This window comes from Enhydra lutris, unplaced genomic scaffold (genome assembly GCF_002288905.1).
Source record: "Enhydra lutris kenyoni isolate GAN:26980312 unplaced genomic scaffold, ASM228890v2 scaffoldscaffold31, whole genome shotgun sequence".
NCBI lineage: Eukaryota > Metazoa > Chordata > Mammalia > Carnivora > Mustelidae > Enhydra > Enhydra lutris.
In genome coordinates this window covers 18191948-18213525 of record NW_019154115.1, presented here as the reverse complement: position 1 = coordinate 18213525, position 21578 = coordinate 18191948, and the positions used below count along the sequence as shown (strand labels likewise).

Below are 21578 nucleotides of genomic sequence, written 5' to 3'. Positions count from 1 at the left end.
GGCTGACCCAGGGCACAGGGTCACGGGGAGAACTTGGCAGGGAATCAGAGCTCAGGGATCTGCCAAGATGGCGGAAACTCGAGCCTGCCTCCTCCCTTTTCCACAGAGGAACCCAAAGCCCTCTGGAGAAGGGACTTGCCTAAGGTCACACTGCATTAATGGCAGTGCGGGAACCAGAAACTTTGACTGTTGACTCCAACCCCAGGCTCCAAGTCTACCTGTGACCCTGATGATCCTCTGCCAGCAGGATGGGCTCCGTTTGCGGGGAAGAATGGGGGTGGTGTGCCAGACGCCAGGTTATTCCTCCCCTGGCTCCAAGAGAGGGGGCTCTGAGTTCCGGTCCCTGCTCTGTGGAACTATGCGGCTGCTTTCCCCATCTGTCAGATGAAACCTCGGCTGTTCCCTGCCTCACCTGCCTCACCAGGTGAGCATCAGGTGAGGGACTGCAGGTAAAGACACCTCACGGTAAGGCTGCTTGCTGGCCTGCCCTCTCCCCAGGGTCCCTGGCGTCCACCAGGGGGCAGGATGTGGTCATCGTGGCAGCCCCGGAGAACACCACAGTGGTTTCTGGCCGGAGTGTGGTGATGGAATGTGTGGCCTCCGCTGACCCCACCCCTTTTGTGTCCTGGGTCCGACAGGGTAAGTGGAGGGAGGGGACCCAAGGGCATGGGGAAGGAGGGTGCGGCATCTCACGTGTCCCCAAGGTGGGATGTTATAGGAGTGACCGCCCCATGTGGCGGGAACTCCTCTCCCAGGGCTGGGCGTGGGTGGGGGAACCTGGACAGACTTAGGCATCAATCTGTGTAGCATGTTCCTTTAGGAAGCACTTTGCATCTGCCACTCACAAAATCGTCACTGAGACTTTAGGGTGGGCTCAACAGTGTTGCAAGTGAATGTGTGAGAGCTGGAGTCAGGGGGAAGCAGGCCCCCTCTGCTGGGCTGCAAAGCTGCCCCTCGGCCCCACTCAGATTGCTGCAGCCTTCTGTGCTTGGATTTGTGCTGGGCACAGTGAATTAAAAAAAAAAAAAATCAGATGGAAGAGACAGGGACCCTGCCCTTTGAACTCATAGTCTGGGTGAGGGCAATAAAACACACACCCAAGAAGAGAGGTTCGACGGTATCGGGCAGCAAGTGCTGAGTGCCAGGTGAGACTGCTTTCCAGCAGGGGCCATCAGAGCAGTGAAGGCTGCTGGCCACACGTCGCTGCCGTCTACTGAGCGCTCAGCCCACCCTCCTGCCAGAGCCTAGACCAGCCCTTTGAAGGGAGCAGGGGTGAGGACTCTTATTCCCATTGGATGGATGAGGAAACAGAGGCTCAGAGAGCCAAGGCCCAAACTTTAGAGCCTGTTCTCTTTCTGATACACCACTTCCTACAGTCCTGTACAGAAGAAAAGTAAACTTTTGTTTTGGTTTTGTTTTTAAGATTTTATTTATTTATTTTAGAGAGAGAGTGCACGGGGGACACACATGAGGGGGCAGAGCAGAGAGAGAGGGATAAGCAGACTCTACACAGAGCACGGAGCCCAATGTGGGGCTTGATCCCACGACCCCGGAGATCATGACCTGAGCTGAAACCAAGAGTCGTACACCCAACTGGCTGAGCCACCCAAGCGCCCCAGCAAGGATTATTTTTGTTTCTATTTGTTAGTGAGAAGTGACTTGTCTCAAGTTGACGGCAGAAGTCTTAACTCTGCTTTCTTTACCGTTCTTCCCTGACTCAGTCTATTATCCTATACTGCCTCCTTTCCATAAGTTTTTAATCTCACATCCAAAAGAGTATATAATGAATACACAGAGTTTACAGAAAAATAATAAACTGAACAACTATTTACCTCCCACTGAACTGATGAGATAAAACAGTGCTAGTATCTTTGGGCCTTCATGACCTGCACACTTCACTGGACTTGGGACACCGGCCTAGTTAGGGGATCAGCTAGTTAGGCACCAGCAGGACCCTCATAATATTATTGGGATAGGCTTGTGGCATTGCCCAGAAGTTCTAATATTAATGTTTCTCAAATCCTGACCTTGCATCAGGATGACCCAGGGAGCTTGTTAGAACCGCAGGTTCCCTGCCTTCATGCCTGGACAGTTGTGACCCAGAAATCTTAAACTGCCTTAGATCCTTGCTATTGAAAGTGTGGTTTTTGGACCCGCCACCTGTACCTAGGCAGAAATGCAGAATCTGGGGCTTGCCCTAGGCCTCTGCATCTTAACAAAGTCCCCTGAGATTCTGTGATTCGAGTGCACAGTGATGATTTGAGAATTGCTGTCCCAGAGAATCCCGACACGGGTGGTCCTGGGAACTCCCTTGCAGAAAGTCTGCTAATAGCACTCCTGGACAGAGATTGGGAAGAGAAAGGCTGGAAAAGGACTTCCTTCCTGACACCTGTCACTGCTACTTTTCTAGCAACTTCATGAAGTCAGGGAAGGGACATGGCTTTTTGTTTTGTTTCCTTCTGATTTCATAGGTTGTATGTTCATTGGGAAAAACTGGGAAAAGCAGAAACAGAAAACATTCCACCACTCAAAGAGATTGAAATAGTTAACATACAAGTGTATTTTCTTCCAGATTTTTTTCTACGCACATGTACGTTTTTCCCCTGAGTTTGGGAGCATGCTATATTTACAGTTACAAGTGTTACTTTAATTGAACAGTTTATCATAACCATTTCCCCATCTCTAAAACTTTTTCAAAAAGTAATTTTAATGATAAGGACTATATTCCATCATTTGAATATAGCCATAATGCAGTTTGCCAGTTCCTACCATTTATTTTTTTTATACCATTGAATTTTTTTTTAAGATTTTATTTATTTATTTGACACAGAGAAAGAGAGATCACAGGTAGACAGAGAGGCAGGCGGAGAGAGAGGGGGAAGCAGACTCCCTGCTGAGCAGAGAGCCTGATGCGGGGCTTGATCCCAAGACCCTGAGATCGTGACCTCAGCCGAAGGCAGAGGCTTTAACCCACTGAGCCACCCAGGCGCCCTATACCATTGAATTTTTAAGTCCTTTCCCATTGCCCACTGTTACAGTGATCAGTGATCACCACAGTGATCAGATCTGTTCTTATCTTCCCAGGACAGGTGCCCATAAATGGGATCCCTGGGTCAAAGTCAAGGTGGAGCCCCTCTCAGCATTTACCCTTTCTCTGGCAGCTTACCCTTTTAAAAAACTTTCTCAATTTGATAGGTGAGAATTAACATCTGTGTTTTGGTGTGCATTTCTCTGATTATGTGAAGTTGAACACTTTTTTGGTGTTTCTTGGTCATTTGCATTTCTTCTCTGGATCTTCTTTGCATGTTCAGAAAGCAGAGGCTTTTAAAATGGTTCTCAGGGGCGCCTGGGTGGCTCAGTTGGTTAAGTGTCGCCTTGGTCTCCAGTCATAACCCAGGGTCCTGGGATCAAGCCAGGCATGGGGCTCCCTGCTCAGTGGGGAGTCTGCTTCTACCTCTCCCCCCTGCTTGTGTTCGCTTTCTCTCTCTCTCTCTCAAATAAATAAATAAAATCTTGAAAATAAAATAAAATAAAAATGGTTCTCATTTCAGATTCAAGATAAAAACTCTTGCATATATTCAAATCTTTGGTTCTGGTCAGACCTTTCCAGCTATGTCTTCATCACAATATTTGGAATAAGACCATACAGGAAGGAGCGTGTCCTTCTTGAGAGAAATGAATTTAATAATAATGGTAATAGTAATAACTGACGAGTGTACTGAGTACCTGTTCGGTGCCTGAGCTGTGCCTGGCTTTCTCACAAACCTTATGGGTCCCACCCTTCCAGCATCCTTCCAGCTAGGGACTCTCCTCTCGCCATTTTACAGCCGGACACAGGAGGGCTCAGAGACGGTCAGCCTCTAGCAAGTGGAGGAACTGAGGTTCAAACAAGGGACTGTTGTGTTCTCTTAAGCGGGTGTGGAGGCCCCCTGTCCCACCCCGGATCCAGAGTGTAGATGCAGGGGCAGTCCTCGGTGCCCTAGTCCACCATTCTTCCTCTCCTCCCCCAGATGGGAAACCCATCTCCACGGACGTCATCGTCCTGGGCCGCACCAACCTACTTATCAGCAGCGCGCAGCCCCGGCACTCGGGCGTCTACGTGTGCCGAGCTAACAAGCCCCGCACGCGCGACTTCGCCACCGCCGCCGCTGAGCTCCGCGTGCTGGGTGAGGCGGGGTGGGGGACTGGGCAGTGGTGGGGGGGCGGAGTGGGCAGGTCGGCTAGGGCCAGCGAAGGGAAGTTGGGGACGGGGGATGGGCAAGTGGGTGTCTTAGAACGATCGAGGGGCGATCCTGGAGGATGAAAAAGGGCTAGAGCTGGGGGTCCGGCACTCCGGGAGAAGTCCTTCGTTAGATGGGTACTGGAGAGGACAGGCTAGAGGACTGGAGGCGGGGGAGTGGGGGAAAGAGATTGGAGGATAAGGTGGGGGAAGTTGAGGCAGGGAGAGAAAGGGGGGATGATCAGAGCATGACTTGGGTGATTGGAGGGTGGAGAGGGGAGGGCTGAGTGGGACCTAGGTTACGGGGGAGGGGTAGGACTGAGAGTTAAGGGAGACAGTGGTGTGGTCCGAGTGACACGAAATACCGGACAGGGTTGCTCAGGGTTGGGGGTAACTGTGGAGAGAGGTAAGTCTCCAGGTGCAGGGGACACTGGAAGGAGGGGAGAAGGAGGTTACGGCACCTGAGGGAGTGAGGTGAGGCTCGGGAGGACCTAGGGTACTTAGGGGAGGCTCAGGAAGCCTGGGGACAATTCGGGGCGAGGAGGAGAACGGCCATCGCGGGGATGGGGTGAACCCGGGAGGAGCAGAGGTAGAGCGGCGCCGCCCGCGAGGATCTGGGGGCGGGCTGACTCAGGGAGAGGTTGGAACGAGTGGAGGGCGCGCGGGAGCCGGCCGGAGCGTCGGGGGAGGCGGCAGAGCCCCTCGCGGCCGGAGCGCGCGGTCAGCGTCCCCCTCCCCGCCCCCAGCGGCCCCGGCCATCTCGCAGGCGCCCGAGGCGCTGTCGCGGACGCGAGCGAGCACCGCGCGCTTCGTGTGCCGCGCGGCCGGGGAGCCGCGGCCCGCACTGCGCTGGCTGCACGACGGGGCGCCGCTGCGGCCCAACGGGCGCGTCAAGGTGCAGGGCGGCGGCGGCAGCCTGGTCATCACGCAGATCGGCCTGCAGGACGCCGGCTACTACCAGTGCGTGGCCGAGAACAGCGCGGGCACCGCGTGCGCCGCCGCGCCCTTGGCGGTAGTGGTGCGCGAAGGGCTGCCCAGCGCCCCAACGCGGGTCACGGCCACGCCGCTGAGCAGCTCCACGGTGCTGGTGGCGTGGGAGCGGCCCGAGCTGCACAGCGAGCAGATCATCGGCTTCTCCCTCCACTACCAGAAGGCACGGGGTACGTCCGCTGGGGACCCGCACGGGGGCGCCCAAGTGGGGGGGGGCACAGGTTAGACGACGGAAGGGTTGCGGCGTGGGTGGGTGCTCTTGGGGATAGAATGGGATGGGGTGGGAGCCCGCGGGAGAGACCCGCATAGATGTGGGTGGGCTAGGTCATAGCCTTCGACACCCTGCTGGAAGGGTTAACGTGTGTGTCTCATTAACCCCCAGCCACAGTCTGTTATGATAGAGGAAGAAGAGAATACTTTTCCTCCCAGGAAATGCCTAAGCATTCCTGGAGCTGGTTTATTAACTGCAGCAGGAGTCACTTCAGTTAGACCCCAGAAAGAACTTCCTAACAGGTGGAGGAATTAATACAGTGAAACTAGAAGCTGGAGAAGTCTATACTCTCCAGCTCAGATGATCGGATGATCAGGTTATACACAGATTATTCTAGAGGCTGGGACAATATGAAGGATCCCTAGATAGCCTCCAGCTGGCAGGCCTTTGAGGGTGGCTTTCTGACAGTCCCTTTGGCCCCTGTGTCGCTGCCCCAGGCATGGACAATGTGGAATACCAGTTTGCAGTGAACAATGATACCACAGAGCTGCAGGTTCGGGACCTGGAACCCAATACCGATTATGAGTTCTACGTGGTGGCCTACTCTCAGCTGGGGGCCAGCCGTACCTCTAGCCCAGCGCTGGTCCACACACTGGACGATGGTAGGGCCTCTCAACTTTCAATGGGTACCTTGGGTTCCAGAGAATTCCCTGGGGGTGATAGCTTGCTTCTTTTTACTAGTGTATGCCAAGGCACTTTTACCTGCCTCGTGTCATCTTCTGTGCCGTGTAAGGGAGTGGGTGAGGGTTCTTCCCAACTTACAGTTTGGGAAACTGAGGCCCAGAAAATGAGAGTGACTTGCCCAAGGTCAGTAGTACAGCTGGGACTTGAGTCTAGGTCTTGATTCCCTGTGTCATATGTCCCTTCTCAATATCCATGTGCCATCTGGTCAGGCAGGGGCCAGTGACATGAACCCACTGGATGTAGAAGATTGTGCCCCAAACCTTTTTCTGGCTTTGGGGTGGGAAGGATATCCCCTCATCTCCAGTTTGGGGCTCCCCTGAGAGGCTCCCTTTCCTCCCTCAGATCCTGGTCCCGGGCCTACTTCTGACTTGCTGTGTGACCTGGGCAAGTCTCTGACCGCTCCTGGGCCTCACCTTCCACGTCGGTGGAGCAGAGCTCACCCTGATGTTCTTCTGTCTCAGTCCCCAGTGCAGCGCCCCAGCTCTCCCTGTCCAGCCCCAACCCCTTGGACATCAGGGTGGCGTGGCTGCCCCTGCCTCCCAGCCTGAGCAATGGGCAGGTGGTGAAGTACAAGATAGAATACGGTTTGGGAAAGGAAGGTAAGTGGGCCCAGGGTGAGGGCTCCACCCAGCTGGGAATTGTCACTACGAAGGGCTGGCCAGAGAAGCTGAGGGTCCAAGCAGAGATGCGGGGGATATCTGAGGAAATGAGCCAGAGCTGTGGAATAGGGAAATAGGAACCTGGACAAGAGGAGTGAGTTCTGGGCGTAGGCAAAGGCAAACAGGCATAACTCAAGACAGAGGGAGACCCAGGATCTAGCCTCACCTCCTCTATGGCTATAGTGGATAATGCTGTTAAGTCCCTGTTTCAGTTTCCTCATCTGTGAAATGAGGCAGGTAGCCTAGGTAATCCCTAGAATCCCTTCTATCTCAAAAAGACCGGACAGGGCTGTGGAGGGCGTGCTTTCTGGTTTGGGGAAACAGAGCATTGGGGAGGGCGTGTCAGGGCAGATATAAGGATCTAGGGGAGAGGGTATGCAACGGATAAAGAGTTGGGGGAAGACAAGTGGCTGGGGGTCAGGGTGAGAGTGAAGAAGGAGGGAAGGGTGAGGAAGGAGGCTTGGGCTCTGGGAGGCAGGCAGTGCCTAATGGCCTTCAGAGACAAGCCCTTGGGCCTGCACCCTAGTGTGTGTGTGTATAAGGAGATGGTCACGACAGCTCATGGGGAAGTGTGGCGTCCATGCCATGGTTCTCTCCACGCTGAGCTGAGGCTGTTGACCTGCATCAGCCCAGGCTGGAGGCCCCGGAGTCCACTCTGGAGCCATGGAGCCCGTCCAGGCACCGAGCGATCTGTGCTGAGAGGGCACTGAGGGACCAGGATCTGGGGTGGAACAGCTGGTATAGGGGAGTTTGGGGGTCATGGGTCTTCAGGTGGCCGCCCAGCAGCCATGTTTTCTGTCCCAGCAGATCAGGTTGTCTCCACCGAGGTGCCTGGAAATGAGACACAGTTTACGCTCAGTGCGCTTCAGCCCAACAAGGTGTACCGAGTACGGATTTCAGCGGGCACTGGGGCTGGCTACGGGACCCCCTCCCAGTGGATGCAGCACCGGACACCCAGCGTGCACAACCAGAGCCATGGTACAGGGGCTGAGGGGAGAGGAAGGGTGGCGTGTGTGACCATGTGGGCGTGTGTGTGCCTTTGGAACACAGGCCCCAGCACCCTCTCCATCAGAGACCCTCCACAGATTCCCCGGCTTGATGGGCCAGGGAGGCCAGGTGTTAGAGGCAAAGGGTTGGCCTTTACAAACAAACCTGGGTTCCAGAGTCCCTTCTATCTGCTGCGTGACCTTGAACAAACCATGCAGAGCTCGGAGGTTTCACTTAACTGCCACTTAACTGCCACGGGTTGGGGGTGGCGTTGTGAGGATTACTAATGCATTGTAAACAAGTGTTTAGTCTATAACAGGAACTTGCCAGATAGTAGTTGCTTCCAGAGTAGGACCATTGGTTTATCAAGAGGTCCAGTAATAGAATGATTGAGTAGACAGTACACGTGCCACGTTCTGTCAGAACCTGGCACGCGTGCTATGATGTTGGACAAGTTACTTAACTTCTCAGTTTTCTTCTTTGTAAAATGGAGACAAAAGTATTTTTATCATTTTATAGGGTTGTGAGAATAAAGTCAAAATACACACCCAAGGAGCTTAAAACAGTGTCTGACGCATAGTAAGACCCCACTCTTAGACTCCAAGTAGGCTCCCCACACCAATGGCTCCTCCCCTCCTTCCCGGCCTCAGCAACCCTGGGAACCCCCTTGCCTGTCAGTTCACCTCTAGGCTGAGCTGAGGCCTGGCTCCAGGGGTATGGCCTCGGGCCAATGCGTTGTGGGGAGGCTGGCAAGGCTCTCGCTCAGTGCTCCCTTCCTGCTTCTGGCTTCCTTCTGCCCCGTTCTCCTCTCCCATTCCTGGCTTACTTCTCCTCATTCCTCCTTCTCTCTCTCCCTCTTGCTGTCCTGCTCCTCCACCCCCAGTCCCTTTTGCCCCCGCAGAGTTGAAGGTCCGGGCAAGGATGGAGTCCCTGGTGGTGTCGTGGCAGCCGCCCCCTCACCCCGCCCAGATCTCTGGCTACAAACTCTACTGGCGGGAGGTGGGAGCCGAGGAGGAGGCTGATGGCGAGAGTCCCCCAGGGGGCCGTGGAGACCAGGCTTGGGATGTGGGGCCTGTCCGGCTCAAGAAGAAAGTGAAGCAGTATGAGTTGACCCAGCTAGGTGAGGAGGGCTGCGGGAGGGAGCGAAACAGATAGAGCCTTGATGGGGAACTGGGCAAGCTGGGCATGGGAGCTGGGAACAGAATGCTCTCGGGGATGAAAGTGGCCTCAGGTCCCTCTAGCCAGTGACCCCCATGACCTTCCCCAGCCCCTGGCCGGCTGTACGAGGTGAAGCTTGTGGCATTCAACAAACATGAGGATGGCTACGCAGCAGTGTGGAAGGGCAAGACAGAAAAGGCTCCCACACCAGGTGAGAGGGCTGGGGAAGGAGAGGGAGGAGGGCTCTGTCGAGGGGTCTGTGGGCCGCTTCCTTTCACTTTCCTCTGGGCCAGCCCTGGTGGTCAAGCCATCCGGTAGCCTCGACCACCCCCAGACCCATTCTTCTCAGTTTAAAGGTCCTCTTCTAGCCCCAGACAGCCTCTGGTGTAGAGAGAAACTTCAGTCAACGCAATGTCCTTCAGGAGAACTACCAGATTTTCATTACCCATGAGCAGTGCTAATTGGGAATGTTTGGACAGAGAGAAACCTTGTGGCTGATCAGTGACTCCTGACCCTGTTTGATCTTTTTTTTTTTTTTAAAGATTTTATTTATTTATTTGATAGAGACCACAAGTAGGCAGAGAGGCAGGCAGAGAGAGAGGGGGAAGCAGGCTCCCCGCTGAGCAGAGAGCCCGATGCGGGGCTCAATCTCAGGACCCTGGGATCATGACCCAAGCTGAAGGCAGAGGCTTTAACCCACTGAGCCACCCAGGCGCCCCGACCCTGTTTGATCTTTAAACGTTTTTTTATAAAACACATCCACCTACAGCAAACTATCAGACTATCTCTCTATGCTAGGCAGGGAGAGCCTCCCTATGTGGCCCATCAGGGAACGGAGGCTCAGAGAAGTGAAGGGACTTTCCCAAGGTCACATAAAGCTTAAACTAGAACCAAGACCCCTGGTTTCCCAACAAAAGTCTGCCCACTGTATTACACTGCCCTGTGGCTCTGGGTGGGCCACCCTGCTTGTCCATTATGACACCCCCTCACCCCTGACTTACCAGGCTGATTTTCAACCGTGTGTTTTATCGAAGGGAACACTCAACCCAGAGCTAAGAAACCTGTTCGAATTCCAGTTTGTTCGTTCAGCAAATCTTTTTTACTGTCTACTACCCTGTTGTAGAAATTTAATGGTGAACAATACAGATAAAGTACCCACTTTTGTGTTATTTTGTATTTATGTAATAAACACATCATCCTATAGTACTTACTGTATAGGTCTTAGGTCGGGCTGCCGTAACAAAAATACCCTAGATTGGGCAGCTTAAACAACATTTTCTTTCTCACAGTCCCAGAGGAAGTCCAAGATCAAGGCATTAGCAGAGTCAGTGTCTGGGGAGGGCCCATGTCCTGATTTGTAGACCATAAGCCCTCTTCTCACGGTGTCCTCACATGGCAGAAGGTGGGCTAGAGTGCTCTCTGTGGGCTCTTCTATACGGCGCAGTTACAGACTGGAAGTTTGTGCCCCCCCCCCACAATTCTTAGGTTGAAACTCTACCCTCCAGTATGCTGTATTAGGAGATAAATAAAGTTAGATGAGATCAGGAGGGTGGGGCCCTTTTAAAAGTCACAAGAGATCATATGATAGTTGTCTTTCTCCGATTGACTTATTTCGCTAAGCAAGATACCCTCTAGTTCTATCCACGTCGTCGCAAATGGCAAGATTTCATTTCTTTTGATGGCTGCATAGTATTCCATTGTGTATATATCCCTGATATGAGGGAGAGGAGATGCAACATGGGGGGTTAAGGGGGTAGGAGAAGAGTAAATGAAACAAGATGGGATTAGGAGGGAGACAAACCATAAGTGACTCTTAATCTCACAAAACAAACTGAGGGTTAATGGGGGGAGGGGGGTTGGGAGAGGGGGGGTGGGGTTATGGACATTGGGGAGGGATATGCCATGGTGAGTGCTGTGAAGTGTGTAAACTTGGCGATTCACAGACCTGTACCCCTGGGGATAAAAATATATGTTTATAAAAAATAAAATTAAAAAAAAAAGTCACAAGAGAGCTGCTTCCTCTCTCCTCTCTCCTCTATACGTTCACACAATGAGAAGTTGGCAGCCTGTAACCCACACGTGGGCTCTTACTAGAACTTGAGCATGCTGCCACCCTGGTCTCAAACGCCAGCTTCCAGAACTCTTGAGAAAGAAATTTCTGTTGTTTGTAAGCCACCCAGTCCGTGGTACTTTGCTATAGCAGCCGGGATGGACAAAGATAGGCACTAATCCCGTTCACAAGCCACCCCCCTCAACCATGTGTTCAAATTTCAGCATATGAATTTGGGGAGACACAAACATTCAGTCCATAAAAATAGGCCAGACCCTTTTCTGGATGTTTAACAAAAATGAACTAATTTAACGCTCCTAACAACACTGTGAAGGAGGTCCTGTTCTCAGCCCCACTGACATAGGGAATGGAGGCACAGAGAGGTTAAGGAGCTTCTCCCAGGCCGCACAGCTAGCATGCAGCAGAGCTGGAATTGGAACCAGGGCCACTTGGCTCCCCCCAAGTCTGTGCTTTTAATTGCCATTGTTTGCTGCCTCTCTGTAGTGCAGTCTGCTGTATATATGACCTTGGCAAAAATCACTTAAATTCTTGGGAGCCTCCATTTCCTCAGCTGTGAGGTGGGGATGATGCTGCTTAGTTCACAGAATCAGAAGACAGAGGGTGAAGAAAGAGAGCCTTGGAACTGTGAACCACTACCCACCTTTCGGGATGGGTGTCCTCCCTCCTTTCCTCACACCCTGTTTTCACCTTCCAGACTTGCCCATCCAGAGGGGACCACCCTTGCCCCCCGCCCATGTCCACGCAGAATCAAACAGCTCCACGTCCATCTGGCTTCGGTGGAAAAAGCCAGACTTCACCACAGTCAAGATTGTCAACTACACTGTGCGCTTCAGCCCCTGGGGGCTCAGGAACGCCTCCCTGGTCACCTATTACACCAGGTGGGGGAAGCCAGCCCATGCTGCCACAGGCCAGCGGGGTGGGGGGGGCAGCAGATGGGGACAAGGGGAGGGACCCAGGGATTCAGGAAACTATCCTGGCTCACATATTACAGCGGGACACACTGAGGGTCTGCTGGGGCCAGGTAGAAAAGGGGAGTCCCTTCTATCCCATCCCCTCCCAGCAGAGCCTTGCACTCCACTTCAGGGAATGTGCTGCAGGACAGACCTATTTCTCCAACCTCAGAGGCCTTCTGACAGGATGGGGAGGAGACGGCTGTGCTGCTGTCCTGAGAGGGTCCCCAGTCAGACAGGGAGGCAGAGCCGCTGCCCTGAGGAGCTGCTCGTTAGGCAGAGGAAAAAATCGCATAAAAATACTGAAGACATCATAAAGCACATAAAACAGATAGACTAAAACAAAGTAGGGAGACAGAGATACGTACAGCTGAAGCTCAAGTGCATTATGTCAAGGAAAAGATGCGTCAGAGATGGATCCTTGGGTAGACGATGACTTGGATGAATCCAGGAAGGTTTCCCGGAGCAGGCACCTAGTCTGGAGATTTGGACAGACTACCTTGGGAGCAGCGTTCATCCAGACCTCTCTGTAGGAATCCCGGGTGGTGTCCGAGTCACCTACCCCCCACCCCCCACCCCGCACTGGCCAATGAGTTGATTCCCCACCCAGGGTAGGGCCTGGGGCTGGCGGAGCAGATTGGGACAGGCCTGCCCTGCTGGGAGGGTGCTCCTGAGAGCACCAGTCGCATTTCTTGCCTTGGCAGCTCTGGAGAAGACATCCTCATTGGTGGGCTGAAGCCTTTCACCAAGTACGAGTTCGCAGTACAGTCCCACGGCGTGGACATGGACGGGCCCTTCGGATCCGTGGTAGAACGCTCCACCCTGCCTGACCGTGAGTGGCCGCCTTGCCACCAATCCCATCTTTTACCCTACTCCTTCCTGCTCCGATGGCCCTCTTTTTTGACATCCCCCTCAAAACCCTATTTCTGTCTATCCCTGGCTTCCATTCATGCTGGCCAGTCCTGTGCTGGTCTTAATCACTTACTCCTAAATACAATGAGACTTAGAGGAGGGGCTTCTTGTATGAGACTGCCAAGAGCTCACTGAGCTGGTGACAAGGGGCCGGGTCAGGCAAGCTGGTGTCCTGGATTCTACATCCTGCCCGCCCACAGGGAAGCTTGGGCAGGTCCCTTCCCCCTTGGGCCTCTGTGTCCCCATCTATAAAAGGATGGAACCATTCACTGTGCACGCCTGTGACTCTGGAACCTCTGGAAATGGCATTCCAAGACGAATGGACTTTTGTTTTCCTAGAAGAGGCTCTTTGGTTCTGCCTGCCCTAGCACTGTTCCCCTTCCCATGGACAGAAGACCTTTGTCTTGGGTGGGATGGGATGCGAAAGCCATGCACTCGCTGGCATTTGCTCTTGAAAAAACTGCTTACAGGTTGTCTCCCACCCGCCTATTACTTCAGTTGTTATGGTCTTAAGCTGCATCAGGGGTTTGGGAGGGCCCCCATGTTTTCTCAGAAGAGGATTTGTGTCATTGGCTCCCCAGCACCACTGGCTGTGCGACAGATGGGGATGTTTTCTCCTTTTGCAGATGGGGGTCCAGAGCTGAGAGGGTGAGAGGCGAGGAGGCTTCTGCCAGCCTGATGATGTGGCTGCCTCACGCCTTAGAGCCCTGGGTCTCCGTCCCACCCTCTGCTGGGCCTTGAAGCCCTGAAACCCCAAATCTCTGTCCCCTTCCAACTCACCGTTCACCTGTGTCACTACTTCTCCTTCTCTCCCTTCCTCAGTCACCCCTACCCTCAGTCACCTGAAAGGATCAGTTTCTTCTTTGAAAACAAAACTACAAAAGTTGTACTTCTCCTACTGCGATGGCCATGACCCTTCGAAACTGTGTCAGGGGCAAACACAGACAAAGACTATACAGGGCATCAACTGATTTTACATGAAGGTCTGTGGGTAGCAAGGGGAGTTAGGAACTTTCAATGATAAATAGTTTTAAACACTACTTTATGTTAAACTTTACCATGGACTAGAGGAGAAACAGCTTGGGAGTTCAAAATAAAATGTAAGCCTTCCAGAAAATTTTGAGCTTTGCCCCCAGGTCTCTGGACACCAGACAGTCTCCTCCAGCTTTGGAAGTATTGGGGTCTGGAAGGTTGAGGTCTACTCCAAGGAGTGAAAAAGAGTTTCTGGGAGGGGAGGAATGGTAGTGAACACCTCTCCCCTGCTAAATGTTGTCCAGAAACTCCTCAGTTAGAGATCAGATGTCATTTTGCTTTGTGGTTTGTCCTCACGCCCCTGTCTCCCGGCTGCCCCCAGAGGTAGGGCTCTCAGTGACGGTGCCTCTCTTCGTCTCCTCCCCTGTACCCCAGGGCCCTCAACGCCCCCGTCTGACCTGCGCCTGAGCCCCCTGACACCCTCCACCGTTCGGCTGCACTGGTGCCCCCCCACCGAGCCCAATGGGGAGATTGTGGAGTATCTCATCCTCTACAGCAACAACCACAGCCAGCCCGAGCACCAGTGGACCCTGCTTACCACGGAGGGTGAGGGCTCCTGCCCCAGGGCATCTGAGCAAGAGCTTCCCCACCCTCTCCCTTTTCAAGCCCCTCCAGGGGCTGGGCTAGTGGTGAGAGTGTGGCTGAGGTTTGTTCCTTGGGTGTCTGGGAGAAGCAGGCAGAAGCTGTGCCTGGGTGGGACAGCAGACCTTCTTAGTCTCATTTTTCCAGGCTGTCCCTTCATCCTGCTCCCATGCCCCCAACCCTCCAGCCCTGCTTTCCTTGCCTTCCCCTGCCTCCAGGAAACATCTTCAGCGCTGAGGTGCATGGCCTCGAGAGCGACACGAGGTACTTCTTCAAGATGGGGGCACGCACAGAGGTGGGGCCTGGGCCCTTCTCTGGCCTGCAGGATGTTATCACTCTCCAGGAGAAGCTCTCAGGTATGAGGGCAGGAAGGGAGGAGTGGGTTCACCCTGGGACAGCTTGAGGTCTTCTGAGGCCCCTGGAGTTAACCTCTAAAGTCATCTCTTCCAGGGCCCCGCCCCAGGGCACAGCTACCCTTTCATTGTTTGGGGCAGCTGGCTTCCTGGTTTGTGGGCAGAGGACAAATCTGAAGGGGGTAGTTCAGTGGCGGTTCAGTCAAGAGGTCAGATTTATGGGAGACTGGCTTAGTTCTTTGGAAGAGGGCTTTGATTGGAGGATTGGCTTAGAGAGGGGACGAACTTTAGGGGATGGGAGAGAGCAGCAGAACTGGTTATGTGATTTGCAGGGCCAAGGGTGAAATGAAAATGTGGGACCCTTATTTAAAAATTAGAATTGCAAGACGGTGATAGCAGAACCTTAAACCAAGCATGGCATCCTAAGTGGGCCCCGTGCAACCACTCTTGTGGCACACTCACGAAACCGGCCCTAGTGTGGTTTTTTTTTTAAGATTTTATTTATTTATTTGACAGAGAGAGATCACAAGTAGACAGAGAGGCAGGCAGAGAGAGAGAGAGAGAGAGAGAGAGGGAAGCAGGCTCCCTGCCGAGCAGAGAGCCCGATGCGGGACTCGATCCCAGGACCCTGAGATCATGACCTGAGCCGAAGGCAGCGGCTTAACCCACTGAGCCACCCAGGCGCCCCCTAGTGTGTTTTATTGGGAGGCCAGGTTGACAGAGAGGGACCGGAAGTTCAGATGTCCATTGGGGAGGACAGTCAGAGAGGGAGTGGTGGACCCTTTTTTGTAGCAGAAGATTTTGTTTCTAGAGGGTGAGACTCAGGCCAGTGGTCTCCTGAGGAAGCCATAGAAATCCTGGTCTATTGGGGCGCCTGGGTGGCTCAGTCATTAAGTGTCTGCCTTTGGCTCAGGTTGTGATCCCAGGGTACTGGGATCGAGCCCCGCATCAGGCTCTTGGCTCAGCCGGAAACCTGCTTCTCCCTCTCCCACTCCCCCTGCTTGTGTTCCCTCTCTTGCTGTCTCTCTCTTGCTCTCTCTGTCAAATAAATAAATCTTTAAAAAAAAAGAAAGAAAGAAAGAAAAGAAAAAAAAAATCCTGATTTATGAACCCTGGACCTTGTCCTGGCCTTGACCTGTTCTGTCCCCTCTCTGTCCCCTGCCAGACTCCTTGGACGTGCACTCAGTCACAGGCATCATTGTGGGTGTCTGCCTGGGCCTCCTTTGCCTCCTGGCCTGCATGTGTGCCGGACTTCGCCGCAGCCCCCACAGGTGGGTGAAGGAGCCAGTCTGCCTGCAGAGAAGAGAAACTTCCAGAAGGGCAGCGGAGATGAGAGGGTAGGGAAAGTGGCCATGACTTGCCCGAGGTACCCCCAGAGGCCCCATTGAAGCTAAGACTCTGGGGTGAAGGGATGGGGAGTGATGTCCTCATGAGAATGGGGAGTGGGTTAGGGAGCCCCAGCCTACTTCCTCAGCAAGGGAGAGCATAGGCCGAGCTGCCTTCTCTCACTGCGTCTGTCACTGACAGCGTCTTGGAAAGAGAGACCCCTAATCTCCAGACACCTGGACCTGGGGGGTGGGGCGGGGGGAGGGGAGGAGGAAAGGTCCCATTTGCAGTGTCACAGCTGTTTTGAACCTAGTGTCTTAATCATTGCCTAGACAGGGAAACCAAATTCCAGAGATGGATGGGAACCTGCTGGAGGACATAGGTGGGACTAGATCCCAGGCCTGCCTCCACCCCTTTCTGACCACTGTGTGCAATTCTCTGTCTTCCCTTCCAGGGAAGCCCTCCCAGGCCTGTCCTCCACAACTAATGCTGGGAACCCCGCCCTGTACTCTCGAGCCCGCCTTGGCCCTCCTAGCCCCCCAGCTGTCCATGAACTGGAGTCCCTTGTACACCCCCGTCCCCAGGACTGGTCTCCACCGCCCTCAGACATGGAGGACAGGGCTGAAGTGCACAGCCTTATGGGAGGCGGTGCTTCAGACTGCCGGGGTCACTCCAAAAGAAAGGTAAGCCTGGAGCCTGGGTGGGTCACAGCCCCACACTACGACTCATTCCCAAACAGGACACCAGGGGGCGCAAGAGTCCAACGTGTGACCCCTTAGAGACGCTCCTCCGCCCTCCCCCTCCCTTTCCCAGGGCCAGCGGCAGGAGAAAAGGATCTCTCTATCCTTCCTCCCTGAAAAGGTTGGCAGAGTAGGGAAGCAGATGGGCCTCCATCCCTGGCAGAATAGGTCATCCTGGTTCTCACAGAAGGAGGGAAGGGCCCACAGTGGACTGTTTGCTGGTAACTCAATTTGGCCACACCACCCTCCTCATCCTGCTAGCTGGAGAAACCTCTAAGCCTCAGCCCTCCCCAGTATGAAGGACAAGTGAGACCAGGACCTGGATAAGGTGGGCTCACGTAGGGCAGGTCCCTTCCACACCGCCAATGGTAGCTCCTCCTGCACTTCTCTGAGGAGCCTGTTCAAACCCTTGTGTGCTTCCTCCCTCTTTCCCTGCCTTTGTGGTGAAGGAGACCCTGCCTGGCTTGGACACCTCTAGGCTCTGTGGTACTGGACTGTTCTGCAGGAGGACTTCTCCATCCTCATGTTCACCCCCAAACTCTTGGTCCCTCCCCAGAGCCTTAGCAGGGAGGTGGCCAGGAGGCCACGAGTCTCCATCTACTTCCCTCTCTTAGGCTCCCTTCTCCCAGCCAAGCCCTCAGTGCTCCCATGCTTTCTCCCCTCGCAGATCTCCTGGGCTCAGCCAGGTGGGCCAAGCTGGGCAGGTTCCTGGACAGGCTGTGAGCTGCCCCATGCAGGTGCCATGCCTTCTCTGACCCGGGCTCTGCTGCCCCCTGCTGGAACGGGGCAGACACTGTTGCTGCAGGCTCTGGTGTATGATGCCATAAAGGTCAGTGTCCTGGGAGGGAGAGGGAGGAAAGGAGAGAAGGGGCTCTGTGTTTGTGAAGAGCAAGTAGTGAGTTTTCTCGTGACCCCTGATGATAACTTCCATGGGGATGGAATTCTAGTTAGGAGGCCCCTGGAGCCTCCAAAGGTGGGTGTGGGGGGAGGCAGGCAGTTTGCGGGGATCTGTCTCACCTGGGTTAAAGACAGTCGCTCCTCTCCTGATGCCTTAGTGGGTCCCAGCAATATTACCATGGATCTGAGGGACGACCTGGATTGAGTGCATTCTGCCCTTCCCCCTACGCACTGAGGCTCTGACTAAATCTGGTACTTTTGGAACTCTGGGCAAAGGCAAATGCATAGTATTCCATTCTCCCCCTGCCTTCACAGAGGCCTGATCCTCATCTCTCGGAGGACAGCAGTCGCTGTGCTCTCGGGCTTGGGGGAAGGGGTCAGTCCTTCTCTGCCCCAAGTATGTTGGCCACTTTTTAAAAAAGACATTTATTTTAGAGAGAAAGATTGTGGGGGGGCAGAGGGAGAGAATCTTTAAGCGGACCCCCCACTGAGCACAGAGCTGAAAGCTAGCTCAGTCCCAGGACCCAGGAGATCATGACCTGAGCCAAAACCACGAGCTGGGTGCTTAACCGACTGAGCCACCCAGGCGCCCCGTTGATCATTCTTCTCATGATCACTCTCAGCGATGGTCACCCTGTCTTTACGTTCTCGGCTCTGACCAGGGCAACGGTAGGAAGAAGCCGCCCCCAGCCTGCAGGAATCAGGTGGAGGCTGAAGTCATCGTCCACTCCGACTTCGGCGCATCCAAAGGGAACCTTGACCTCCACCTCCAAGACCTGGAGCCTGAGGACCCCCTGCCTCCAGAGGCTGCTGCCCTCCCTTCAGGAGTCACAGATCTAGGGCAAGGGGTAGACTGGCTGGACAGGGAGCTGGGAGGGTGTGAGCAGGCAAGCCCTGGGCCAGACAGACTCACCAGCCTGCCAGAGGCAGCCAGCGCTTCTTATCCGTACCCAGACCTCCAGCCCAGTGAGGCTCTGGAGGAGGCCCCTGGGAGCAGCTGCCAGCCGAAGGCCCCCTGCCCGCTAGGAACCAGCCCAGGCCTGCCCAGAGCCCCAGTCCCCTCCTCTGCCTAGCTCCCCTAGAGGGTGCAGTTTGGGGCAGGCTAGGATGGATCATGGGACACGGCCCATGTGGCCGAGTAGGTATGCCCATGAACCTGTAGTTCCTGAGCATCGTCACGGTGTCTGAAGCCTCCCCGGGGGCTGTGGCTGTGGGGAGAGGAAGAAATGGGAGTATCCACTCCCCCGACACTCTGGCACCTGTCCTGTGGGAGGGACCTGTGAGGCATGGCTCTATGTGACGTGCACATATATGCGCTAGCTGGCGAGCTGGGAGACTTTGGCCAGGTAGAGGTCCCTGTGGTCTAATTGATCCTCCAGGTCAGGATAGTGCCCCAGAGTGGTTAGTCCCTAGCCCTGTGGGCGTCCCACCTCCGTCACCCAGCCGTTTATTACACACTCTGAGAGTGTCTGCAATGCCCTGTCTGACAAAGACAGCCCCGGCCCATTTCCCCTTCTGGCTGGGCTGAGTGCAGTAGGCTCTGGTTGCCTAGCATCTTCGTCTTGTCACTACCCATTGGTCTTGTCACTACCCATCGCTGGTGTCACTACCCTTCGCCCCTGTCCCTGTTGCCCCAACTGAGAGGGTGATTCTGACTCCCCTCAGAGCAACTCTGCATTTCGTTTTGTCATTTGGGAAGTGCCTGGTTTTGGAAATCCTTTGCCCTGGCTCTCCCATCCTCCCTTCCCCTCCACTCCTCTTGTGCTCTGTCTCCAGTCAGCCCCCTGCTCCCAGTTCTGCCCTGCTCTTCCTCTGGGATCCACTTTCCTGTCCACTCTGCTGTTTCTCTGTCTCCTGTCTCTGCTGTCTCCCACCCCTCTCCCGGACCACGTCATGTGGCTCACCTGCCTGGGTTCAATCTCTGTACCCTTCCCTAACAACATGACTACCTCACGTCTGCTCTGAGGCCACAGCCTGACTTCTGTGTCCGCCATCCACTTCACCGGCCATCCTTCTGCCCCTCTTCTCTTTGTGCCACCATATGCCCCCGCCCCAGGCAGATTTCCCCTCTTAGGGGAAGATCTTCCAGTTTCCCTTGTGTCTTTTTCCCTGGGATTAAGGTCAGAGGATTCTCCTTGGAGTTGGGTGATGCAGGTCACACAGGGGAACTTCTGAGACAGGGAAAGGGGAATGTGACTTCTCCCTTTGAGGCAGGGAGGCAGGGTTGCTGGATGGAGGGGGTTTGGGCCCTTCCTTCCCAGCTGAAGCTGAAAGGGGAGAAGGAGAGTGGGGATGGGAGGCACCACAGCCCAGGAGCTTCCCTCCTGCTCTGTACACCTGGAACAGGAGCTCATGGATGGGGGGGTGATGGGAGTTTCACCCTTTGGGGGCTGGCACTGAGGCCTTTGCACAGGACAAGGGTAATTGGCTCATTTCATTTTGTTGGGTTTTTTTTTTTTTCCTTTAAATTCAATCCTAAAGTCCTTTTCCATTGACCTGTCATACAGGGACAAGCTGGACTTCTATTCCCTGTGTAGAGAAACAAGGTCATTTATTTGATTTTGCACCCCAGCCTCTCCTTGGAGCTTAGGATATGGGGGCTTTTCTCCCTAAATGCATCTTTTTTAACTGATCGGCACATCAAGGGTTAACTCTGGCTTCTGGGCCAAATTAGAAATAACCAGTCTTTCCCCTCTTCTTCTTCTTCTTCTTCTTTTCTAATGGTGACATGTCTCTCAAGCAGAGTTGCAGCTCCCTCAGACCCTTTCAGCATCTGTGTTTATTACACTCGGGTGTCACTCCCGCCTGACATCCGCACCTACATCTCCCTCCCCTCCCTGCTCCTGCCGGGGCCGGGAGAGCGAAGATTATTCCTGCTGGCTTGTAGCTCCCTGAAGATGGAATTGTCGCTTGTACTCTTCCTCTGGCATCCAGCGTCACCATGGCCGAGGCCACTGTCTGTGTTTTGCCATTGCTCTGAAGGTCAAAAGCCTCTTTTTATTTTGCTGGTTTGCTCTGCTCCCCGCCCCCCCCACCCCCGCACCTCCCCTCCGCCCCAAAAGGGAGAGGAAAAAAAAGAACAGCCCTGAATCAAATGGCTCTTTTAACAGTAGGCTCTTAGCATTACACCACTTAGTCATTTTTCATGTTCTTGTTTAACAGGCACTGAGGTTCTGGTTTAAATTAAATAGCTGCAAATGAGACAATTTATAACCCATTAGGTTGGGTGGAAAATTGTTTCTCAAAAGCAAATAAGTAATAAATCTGGTATCTGCCTATAACTCACAGTTGATAAGAAAGTGGCCATTACTCACTAGCATTATATATTATTTGGGCTCTGGGTAATTTGGAAGTGTTAGGTTTGTGTCTTTGTAGCAGTATTTTTATTAGAAAAGAGTCCATTGGCCTTTTACAGGTTATTAATCCCTTTGTCACCTACCATCGATGCCTTATGTTTTTTGAGTCTCATTTAGAAACCTTCCTTTTCTTGATGCATGACAAGTGTAATCGGTACCTGCTCATTTATTTGTCAGTATTTAGTTTATGCTATTTTATTTCTCTTTTCCAGCATTTTTTCCTCCTCATAAATATGATATTCTTTAGTGTTAAGCCAAGGCATTGATCATGTATCTGTCCCTATAATGAATTAATAAACTATTTTCCAAAAATGTGGAATGACTAGAATTTCCTCAGCCTTTCTGTCCTAGAGAGTGTATTTCCTGACAGGCTGGGAAGTGCTGAGTTTCT

General features: G+C 53.7%; 1 protein-coding gene across 1 annotated transcript in view; it reads left to right on the top strand.

Moving 5' to 3' along the window:
• LOC111153301 (immunoglobulin superfamily DCC subclass member 4) overlaps positions 1 to 20299 on the top strand; it is a 38216-nt gene extending 17917 nt beyond the window's left edge. Inside the window, exons 5-20 of the mRNA XM_022512238.1 lie at positions 499 to 639; positions 4011 to 4166; positions 4966 to 5379; positions 5918 to 6082; positions 6626 to 6763; positions 7628 to 7801; positions 8694 to 8930; positions 9078 to 9179; positions 11734 to 11917; positions 12694 to 12821; positions 14309 to 14479; positions 14734 to 14871; positions 16034 to 16205; positions 16649 to 16877; positions 17602 to 17763; positions 18494 to 20299. Of these exons, the coding sequence (XP_022367946.1) occupies positions 499 to 639; positions 4011 to 4166; positions 4966 to 5379; positions 5918 to 6082; positions 6626 to 6763; positions 7628 to 7801; positions 8694 to 8930; positions 9078 to 9179; positions 11734 to 11917; positions 12694 to 12821; positions 14309 to 14479; positions 14734 to 14871; positions 16034 to 16205; positions 16649 to 16877; positions 17602 to 17763; positions 18494 to 18904 (3122 nt within the window). The 3' untranslated portion in view covers positions 18905 to 20299. The remainder of the gene's footprint in view (positions 1 to 498; positions 640 to 4010; positions 4167 to 4965; positions 5380 to 5917; positions 6083 to 6625; positions 6764 to 7627; positions 7802 to 8693; positions 8931 to 9077; positions 9180 to 11733; positions 11918 to 12693; positions 12822 to 14308; positions 14480 to 14733; positions 14872 to 16033; positions 16206 to 16648; positions 16878 to 17601; positions 17764 to 18493) is intronic.
• Positions 20300 to 21578: the final 1279 nt, after the last annotated feature.